This window comes from Sorex fumeus, unplaced genomic scaffold, assembly GCF_029834395.1.
Source record: "Sorex fumeus unplaced genomic scaffold, SorFum_2.1 ptg000051l, whole genome shotgun sequence".
Classification (NCBI taxonomy): Eukaryota; Metazoa; Chordata; class Mammalia; order Eulipotyphla; family Soricidae; genus Sorex; species Sorex fumeus.
The window spans coordinates 40,316,045-40,326,639 of NW_026606108.1; the positions used below are offsets into that span (position 1 = coordinate 40,316,045).

The 10,595-nt window shown below is 43.4% G+C and overlaps 1 protein-coding gene across 14 annotated transcripts in view; it reads left to right on the forward strand.

The window, feature by feature from the left end:
• The window catches only part of LOC130033107 (protocadherin alpha-C2), a 243,894-nt gene extending 234,973 nt beyond the window's left edge, over positions 1-8,921 (forward strand). For 12 of the 14 annotated variants that reach the window (XM_056124816.1, XM_056124813.1, XM_056124820.1 and 9 more), the window contains one exon: positions 6,242-8,921. In XM_056124816.1, coding sequence (XP_055980791.1) covers positions 6,242-6,552 — 311 coding nt within the window. In that variant the 3' untranslated portion in view covers positions 6,553-8,921. The remainder of the gene's footprint in view (positions 1-6,241) is intronic. The other 2 variants (XM_056124809.1, XR_008793894.1) reach the window with 2 other exon arrangements.
• The last annotated feature ends 1,674 nt before the right edge of the window (positions 8,922-10,595 follow it).

Sequence of the window (10,595 nt, forward strand, 5' to 3'; positions counted from 1 at the left end):
CATGGGAGTCTCCCGGTGGACGATTCCACAACGAAATAGACCACATCATATTCAATCGACAGTTTTGCCTGACCGATGTCACTGTTGTCCCAAAATTCCGAACGGGATCGGACCACCGTCTCCTTCGTGCAAAATTCTACTTCACAGAGTGGGGAGAAAGGGCTGCAAAGTTTAAAAAGAGAACTCCCAGAACGACCACCAACTGGGAGCACTTTGGCACTATTGCGGCAACATGGGAAGATGCCATTGTTGACAACATTGACGAGGAATAATACGATCGACTGGTACAGCACCTCCATGAATGTGCGAGGAACGCCAAGAGAGAGATAGCCACAAAAAAAACGCCTGTCTTCGAAAACCCTTGAGCTTATTCACCAGCATGGTTTGGCGCATGCCTCAGGCAACTGCAAGCTAATGTCCAAGCTCGCAAAGCAGTGCAGAGATGCGATCAAGGAAGACCTCAAAGAGAGAAGAGCAGAAGTGCTGGTAGATGTGGCAGAAGCCAGGAAAAATATTCATAACGCCCGCCTGTCCTTTGCCAACTACAAGACCAAGATGACTGCCCTCCGACATCCTGATGGATCCATCACATCCTCCAGAACAGCAATGGAGAAGATTATCCATGACTTCTACTCAAATCTCTTCGATAGCCATGTCCACTTGTCGACATACCAAATCCCACAGGATGGATATGTCGTTCCCAATGTTCTCCCTTCTGAAATCCGACATGCCATTTCGTCGGTAAAGAAACGAACAGCACCCGGCCCAGACAAGGTCAGACCTGAACACTTGAAGAACCTGCCACCAGTACTCATCAATACGCTGGCTCGGCTCTTCACATGCTACCTATCTGAATGCAAGGTTCCGTCCCAATGGAAAACCAGCAGGACCGTACTACTGTTCAAGAAGGGAGACAACCATGACATTGGCAACTATCGCCCGATCTGCCTATTGTCTGTCATCTACAAGCTGTTCACTCGAGTCATCCTAAATAGGATTGGCAGAACACTAGATGAAGGACAACCATGCGAGCAAGCCGGGTTCCGCGAAGGATTCAGCACCATCGACCATATCCACACGATAACCAAGCTCATTGAGGTTTCTTGGGAGTTCAAGATGCCGCTCTGTTTAACGTTCATTGATTTAAAGAAGGCCTTTGATTCTGTTGAGACGGAAGCGGTCATTGAAGCCCTAGCCAATCAGGGCATTCAAGCCCAATACATCAAGATCCTCCATGAGCTGTATTGCGGATTCACTACCAGGATCTAACCATTCTAAAAGAAGTAATCATTGATGTCAAGAGAGGGGTTCGGCAGGGTGATACCATTTCACCAAAACTCTTCAGTGCCACCCTCGAGAACATCATGCGACGACTGGAATGGGAAGGAATGGGAGTGAAGATAGATGGTCGGCAACTACACCACCTCCACTTTGCTGATGACATTGTTTTAATAACACCAAACATCAGCCAAGCGGCACAAATGCTGGCCGTGAGTGTGGAAAGGTAGGACTACAGCTGAATCTTACGAAGACAATGTTTATGAGAAACAGCCTCGTTCCTGATGCCCCATTCACTCTCAACAGAACGACCATCTCCGAATGCAACAGCTATATGTACCTAGGTCGAGAAGTCAACATGACAAATGACCTGGCACCCCAGCTACGCAGGAGGAAGAGAGTGGCTTGGAACGCCTACAAGAACGTCGAAGAAATAGCTAAGAGGACGAAGAACCTCCGGCTCCGGCTCCGGGCACATCTCTTTGATTCCACTGTTTTCCCTGCATTAACATATGCCTCAAAGACCTGGGCCCTATGCAAACAGGATGAGAATGCGATTCGGGTCTCGCAAAGAGGATGAAAGAGCTATCCTTGGAATATCACGTTTCACTCAAATGAGAGAAAGAATCCGGAGTTCCGACATCCGTCGACGATCAAGAATCAGGGATGCTGTCTCATTTGCCAAGGTGTCAAAAATCAGATGAGCTGGTCACGTAATGAGATTTAAAGACGACCGCTGGACTAGAGCCGTTACCGACTGGATTCCACGGGATGTCAAAAGACTGCGTGGCCGCCCACCTACCAGATGGTCAGACTTCTTCATCAAGATCATGAACGATCGGTTTGAGGCTCTTCATGTTCCTAGAGCGAACAGATGCCATTGGGCTACACTAGCACGCGAGAGGGTCAAATGGAGATGTTACTGGCACCAGCTCGAGCAAATCGATGACTAACGGGAAGTTAAGTGATTAAGCTGGTAGGTTAAGCTGCTATTTGCACAATTTTATAGAAGTTTTCCAATAACTGGCCAGAGATTTGTAATCTTAATTGTTTTAAAAGTATTATAGCAGATGGAAAAATGTGGGATTTTCCAGGAAGAACTCAGTGGCTTCTGGGGTAAACAAAGGTTGTAAATCAAACAGGGCTTGGGAAACTCAGTTTCTGTGACTGTTCCTATATTGGAAGGACAATTGGATGGTAAAAATGGGGATGAGTGTTTGTTTGCAGAAGTAGATTGTACTTCAGTCATGTCAAGGCCTGTAGATTCCATGGGTGTAGGCTATGCATGTTCAAGTTCAGTCCTTTATTGATAATGGCAATTTCAGAAGGTCATAGCATTAATAACATTGCTTATTTGTTGCACATAAAAATCCCTTTATTTCTATAACACCCCCAAAGGCATACTGCTATCAGCATAAGGACTTATCAGCATTTATCCTACTGCTGGCCGGCATGGGTGAGGTTTCCTTTCAATAAACCCTTTCAGAGGGCAGTGGTTTGTATTTTGGGGAGCATGGGGAAGGTGAGCCATACCTGGCAATGCTCAGGGGTTACTGCTGGCAGGCTTGGGGGACCATATGGGATGCCTAGGGATTGAACCTGGATCAGCTGCGTGCAGGGTAGCCCGCTACCTACTATTTCAGCAGGCAGTGTGTAGGCTCTTGCCATTTTACTGGCTCCCATTAACAAGTACAATTTTTTTTCAATTTAAACTTTATTTTTATAAAATATTTTACAGTATTTGATTACATTTAATATTTGAACACCAGTCCACCACCATTACACCTTCCCACACCATATTTGAAATACTTCCATCCTGTCCCCAAAGCAGAACCAAAATCTATTTTTTTATTGCTTCACAAGTACAGTTAACAGTGTTTGAAGGACAGAATTAAATATCTGTTTTATACTACTAGGTAAGAATATCCCCAGATACAATTTTCATTCCCCAAAGATAATCAGGTCAAAAAACAATTCACATAAAACATGTTCAAACACACTGGTTTCCCGACAAACTCCTAGGGTAATTCCAGCAGCCTTTTACATTTCCAACTATAACTTCCATTAGGATTTTACCAGTAGCTTTGAGGTTTATAAAACTAGATAGGGGGAGTGTTTCAGTATATACAGAAGTCATTCAGTATACTTGCCTTGGGGACCTGCCTTGCACACAGCCAACTGGGTTAGATCCCCTGCACACCACCAGGAGTAACCCCTGAGCATTGCAGGGTGTGGCACCCAAACAAAACAAAAAGAAATCACTTTCTTTGCTCACCTATCTGAAGCACTCAATCACAATGATAGTTACAGGTTAAATCACTTTTTCTGGCAGTGCCCACAGGACCAGGAGATCAAACTAGGGTTGTGTGCATGCTGTGCCCACAGTCTCAGCCTCTGTTTCCAGTGTGGTTCTCTGCTGTTTCTACATCTGTGGTTATGTTTTTTGTTTGCTTTTGGGTCATCCTGGGGTGGGGAGCACATGGAATGCCAGGGACCAAACCCATGCCTGCCATATGCAAGACAAGTGCCCCACCGCTCTAGCCCCTGCAATTTCATTTTCAGTCATCAAGGAGCGTGAAGCACTTTCAATTTTTTTGGTTTTAGAACCACACCTGGAGGTACTCAGGGATCATTCCTGGCACTGCTGGGGGTAGCATATGGGGTGGCCAGGGATCAAACCTGGGTCAGCTGCATGTTTACCTTACCCACTGTACTATCTCTCTGGCCCCAAATGCCTATTAATTTTGACGTCTTCCTATGAATCACAAAAGTAATGGCATCTAGAACAATAAATACTTACCAGAAGGTTTTTAATTAACTTCGCCCAAATCCATCAGGGATATGTGCAGGATTAAAGGGATGTGTGCAGCTGTGGGTAATCTTATACTACAATATAATATAAGACTTATTAGTTAAAATGGGGCCAAACAGTAGAGCAATGCCCTGGGTTTGATCCCTGGAACCACAAAATAAGGTAAAGGTAAAGGTAAAGGCCCTCCCGTTGATCGTCGATTTGCTCGAGTGGGCCCTGTAACGTCTCCATTGGAGACTTTGTTGTTACTGTGTCTGGCATATCGAATACTCTCGGTAGCTTGCTGGGCTCTCCGAGAGGGGCGGAGGAATCGAACTCGGGTCGGCCATGTTGGCCGCTTGTAAGGCGAACGCCCTACCCGCTGTGCTATCGCTCCAGCCCATAATTATCGAATACTCTCGGTAGCTTGCTGGGCTCTCCGAGAGGGGCGGAGGAATCGAACTCGGGTCGGCCATGTTGGCCGCTTGTAAGGCGAACGCCCTACCCGCTGTGCTATCGCTCCAGCAACCACAAAATAAGGCATAAAATTGACTTATTCACAGAGTACAGGATGGATGTTCACATATATGAAAACAACATTAATCTCCAAGAGCTCTTGAAAAGACCTGGTTGGGGTACACCCAGTGGTACTCAGGGCTCTGCATGGGGTTTGGAGGACCCTTTCACAGAGGACCACAGCTGTGTGCCCTGCCCACTGTACTATCTCTAGCCCCAGTGGTCATGTCTTTTTCTCTGAGTGGCATGTCTCAACAGTAGACTTAAAAATATCCAGAAAAATCATTTTGTAAATAGAAGTGCTATCGTCCAGGCTATTGTTCTGTTGATGGAGCACAGGTGGAGTGGATCTAGCCCCAGTCTCTTTTTTTTGTCTTTTTATTTAGGTTTTTATTGGTGAAACACCATGAGGTACAGTTATAGATTTAAAAATTTTTGTGCTTGGGTTTCAGTTATACAATGATCGAATACCCATCCCTCCACCAGTGCCCGTTCTCCACCACCACTTATGCCAGTATCCCTCTCACTTCCCCATCCCACCCTGCCTCTGTGGCAGGGCATTCCCTTTTGTTCTTAAGGGCCTTTGCAGTTTTGAAACTGCACATGAGCACTGGTTTCACTGCAACTTTACGTCAACAGCTGCACTAGCCCCGATTTCTCTCTAATTATGGCAGTCTAAGGCCACATCAGCTTCCAGGCTGTCTCATGCTGGCACCTTCAGGGGTGACCGTGCCTAGATCTTCTGGGGACAGCTTCTCTATTAGCACTTGCTGCTTCAGCTGTTACTTTGATATAATGGAAACAGTTTCATTCTGTGAACTCCATGAACTGCCTCTGCTAGCCTTAGTTTTGGTTTAAGTGGCTGTTTTGCTTTTCATCATTCTGTGTTCACTGGAGTAGTATTTTTAATTTTCTTCAAAGCCTTTTCCTTTACAGTCACAACTTGATTGCCTGATTGAGACCTAATTTCAGTATTTCCTTGGGAGGCCTGAGGAGAAGGGCATAAATGAAGGAATGGCCAATCAGTGTAGCCATCAGAATGCACAATGCGTATGAGAGAAGTTTGTTCTCATATGGGTATGGCTTGTAGTGTATTACCTGCAAAATAATTAAAATAGTAACACCAAAGATCCTGATCCCCTGAGCACTGTGTCCCATGGAACTGTTGGTCAAGAAATGCTTTGAAATGTTGGTTAAAAAGATTATGTCACATTAAAGCATTTTCTCAACTCTGAGAATTATCAAAGAGAAAACTGAAAAGCAACTGCTTGGCTCAGGGCTGCCACTTTAGAATTGAGACATGACAGGAAAATGGTTCTGAACTTTCTGGCCTGAGCACTGGGTGAATGAAGTGTCACTTATTACAACTAGATATACTTAGGAATAAATGGTACACAATTTGTGTTAAGTCACTTCCAAATTGGTGATATGCACCAGCATCACATAAAATAACCATATTCCTTCCGAAATCCTCTACAAAGATGCAAAAATTCGATTACTTAAGATAAAATTTCTCTGATAAGAAAAATATGCCTCCCTGATAACTTTGTTGAGAAAGTAAGAGCAGTTATTGACCGGTCCTGTGTCCCATACACTAGCGAGGCACGGAAGAAATGTGTTGATGCTGTGACTGACTTTGGATGTTTTGTCTTTCAGAACCAGAGGCCGGAGAGGTGTCCCCTCCAGTGGGTGCTGGTGTCAACAGCAACAGCTGGACCTTTAAATATGGACCAGGCAACCCCAAACAATCTGGTCCCGGTGAGTTGCCAGACAAATTCATTATCCCAGGATCTCCTGCAATCATCTCCATCCGGCAGGAGCCTACTAACAGCCAAATTGACAAAAGTGACTTCATAACCTTCGGCAAAAAGGAGGAAACCAAGAAAAAGAAGAAAAAGAAGAAGGGTAACAAGACCCAGGAGAAAAAAGAGAAAGGGAACAGCACGACTGACAACAGTGACCAGTGAGGTCGCCTAATGGAAATAAGCCACTTAGCCTGTTTTTGTAATCCTGGCAATCCTCCCTTGTAGCAATGCCCTTCTTTCTTCTGTCCACCCGAGCCCTCCTCTAGACCTCAGAAATCTGCAGGAAGTTCCCTGTGTCTGTCTAGATCGCATGTATCAAGTTTTGTCTTAAAAAGCTTTACTAAGTCTGGTGTTAACTCTTTCTCTCCACTCTGGCTTGTTTGCAGAATCTAAAAAGCAGACCCAAGTTTCCTTTCTCCTCCGCCGCAAAGGAGAGGCTTCCCAGCCCCGCCAGTGAGAGGTTGGACTCTCTGCCCTGTGCTCCGGGGATCCTGTCTTGATGACACTTGCAGGGCAGGCTGAAAGGCTTTGAGATTGAGCAGCTTGGGTGTCTGTGAGTGCCTGTGATTGGCTGGGATGGGCTAGATTAGACCAGTTGGTGCAAAGTGGCCTGGGAAACAGAGGCAAGTAAACAGTGGGAGTTGCCAGTCTGGAGGGGAAATGTAGAACGGAAAGGGAACAGACTTTCTAAATCTTACAACTTAAGAGGCACTGGCCTCCCTCTAGCAGACAAAACTACCCCTGCTGACAAGGCTTTAGGAACACCATAAAGTTTGTTAGCTGTGGTGTCACTGTACCGAGAATCTGCACTATTCCTACAAGCCAGAGTGCAGTGTTCTCCTGGCCCACAGGGCAACAGAAGCAGATCTGATGTGTTTCCTCTACTCATGCTTGCGCTCACTTAGCGAGACATTCTTTTTGCACACAATGTTTATGAAAAGGCTGATCCTTTTCCAACAACACATATGCAAAAGCAAATGGAAAAAAAGTAAAAACCCCAACACCTCAGTTTATGCAGTTTATTGTTTGATAAGATTTATTTAAAGAGAAAATCTATTACTATATATAAATCTTTAAAGAAAAATATGATGAATACAGTCCCCAAAACTCTCCTCAAAAGAGAATCCTGTCTACAGCCATTGAAATGACCATTGCTGCTACAGAAGTGCTTTAAGAGAATTGCCTGAAACATCTGTATTATACCGGCCACCTGCCAATCACAGCTTTACTCTTTCAGGTCACTCTGGGGCTGCCCCTTGCATGTATTAATAAAAGGATCTTTTTCTCTCTTTTCTAAGAAACAATTATGTGCACTTTGTATACACAACCTTCTCTAGGCAACTCTATCAAGATCCAGAAATTGAAGAGAAATCTTGTTTCCTCATACATACAGTGAGCAGACTTTTCAGTCCACTAATCCTGTGATCTGTCTTGGTGTGCTAGCTTACACCTTTTCCTTGGTTTAGTTTTCTAGAACACTCTGAATTGCTATCCTTGCTAACACCTACGATGTTACCTGAAATCAATCTCCCATATGTATGCTGTATGCTATTATAAGACTCCTGAAATATACTTACTCTGTGCTTGTGTATGTGAATGTTAATGCAACTATTACCTAGAGTGAACTTTAAGCTTTATTGTTGAATGTAATTCCATTATATTTCCTTTTGTACACCTGTGAAAAGTGGAGTAGTGTTTTTTTAAAAATCATTGTTAATCAGCTTTTGTGTATGAAAGACAGTAAAATTTCTTTCTTAAATCAAGATACTGGTGATTCAAGGAATTTTATTTATGGTCAGCCAAGAGCCATCTCTTGCCAAGACTCCTGTTGGCAAGGGAATGGATAAAGCTGTTTTTTTCTAGTAACAATTCTGGAATGAATACGGACAATATTCCCTGAGGATGTGCAAGCACAAACATCGACTGATCTGACCTCTCTGCAGTGGCAGAATGCTTTGAAATTCTAATGCTATTTGGAATATCATAAAAAATAATCAAATTTACTGTCACCTTAAATAAAAAATTTTAATTTTACTAAAGTGTACAATTTAGAAGTTTGATTAGTTATACATTATCTTTTGAAACAATATAAAAGAGGAGTCTTTTATTAAGACAAAAGCATTGAATCTAAAAAACAAAAAACCTAACCCAAACCTGTTTGTCTAATCTTAGCTTCATTCTCCCATATTTGGAAGGGTGTGTAACTTCAGCTCTGCAGGATTGCATGGGGTAAAACTTGTTGCCAACACATGTAAACCATTGCTACATTGTAGGTTGTGATCATTTTGCCCCACTGAAACCCATGTATCTGACCTTACGTGCCTTTTGAATACTAGGAGAATTGGGCTAATTTACTAATGATAATTATGTACCTGTATAGCACTTTACACATTTGCAAAGTGCTTTCCAATCCATGTTAGTTACTAGTTATTACAGCTGTAAGGATAAACATGTCGTGTGGATTCATTTTTAATTGGTGCTATTGGTATTTCCTCTGTTATTGCTAATAAATGGAAAATGGTGGTATGAAAGACATGGTGGTCATTTCTAAATCTAAGAGTAGGAGAAAACAGAACACTGATTACCAATCTATTATTGATGACCGGTGCATTATGAAGCTACACTATTTTCTTTTTTAAAAAAATTTTTATTAGTGAGACATCATGAGGTACAGTTGTAGACTAACACATTTTTGTGCTTGGGTTTCAATTATACAATGATCAAATACCCATCCCTCCACCAGTGCCCATTTCCCACCACCACGGATCCCAGTATCCCTCCCACCCCCCCATCCCCCGCATCCCACCCTGCCTCTGTGGCAGGGCATTCCCTTTTGTTCTCTCTCTCTTATTGGGTGTTGTGGTTTGCCAAAGAGGCAATGGGTGACAATCATGTTTGGTCTATAGTCTACTTTCAGCATGCTTCTTCCATCCTGGGAGGATCCTCCCAACACCCTTTATTTGGTGTTTCCTTCTCTACCTATTTTGTTACTTTATGTTCCCCAGATGAATGTAATCTTTCTATGTCTATCCCTTTCTTTCTGAGTCATTTCACTTAACATGATACTTTCCATGTAGTACCACTTGTATGTAAATTTCATGACTTTGCTTTTCTAACAGCTACATAGTACTCCATTGTGTAAATGTAGTTACACTATTTTCAACCTTCTCTAACAAGAACTTCAACAAGGGCTAAGGAGAGTGCCCAGAGGCAAGAGAGAGCACAGACTTTGCAAGCAGGGGTCCCAGGCCCATCCCTAGCGACCACACATGGTCCCAAAGAAAATTGCAACTAAGCAAAACATCAGATCTCTTTCCAAAAGCACAAAAGGCAAAAGAAACCCTGTTGTCTCACTTTCTGTCACTGCCCCCAATCAGTTCATTTGGCCTTTATACCCCTCCAGAAGTCAGTGATGTTCTCAAGAAATGAGTATAGGGCATATGCCAGCCACTATACTAGATTCTGCTCAGTATAACACACACTTTCCTTATGAAACTAAATTATGAGAACAGGCATCTGATGTATTCTCAGCTGGGGGTGTATTTCCTCTCTGGAGACATCTGGCAGCATCTGAGACATTTTGTTACTTGGGAAGGTAGGAGGGGGTATATTAGTGGAATCTGGTGGGTATACAAGATACAACAAAAAATTTTCCAGCCCCAAATATCTTGAAATTAAATTGTTCTTGAGGGTTAGAGCAATAGCACAGTGGGTAGGGGCCTGCCTTGCAGGCAGCTGACCCAGGTTTGATCCCTGAGCCCAGAGCCAGGAGTAAGGCTTGAGCACTGCTGGGTATACGTTCCCTCCCCCTCCCCTCCCCCCCCCCCCGCCCTGCACACACACCCCCATCCTCACCCAAAACCGTTTTGTCTGTTTCTGAGATGGAAAAGAGTTGTCAATTATTAATGGTAATTACTTAAGAGTACACAATAAAATCTGGGCTCTCCTAGGCAAAGCAGGATGTGTGTTAACTCTCTGAGACCAAGAATCCAGTATTTCTCCATCACTAGCTGGGGAACCTCAAAGCACTACTCTCTGATTTCCAGTCTCAACATCATCCTTTAAAATAGAAAGAATTATAGAGTAATTTATAATTTGTGTCAAAAATTTTAGCACAATATCTGATATACTAACTACTCAACAAATATCAAAAATCCTTTACTTCCATTTCCGTTACCCTCCACCCTCACCCCCTTCAAAGATTT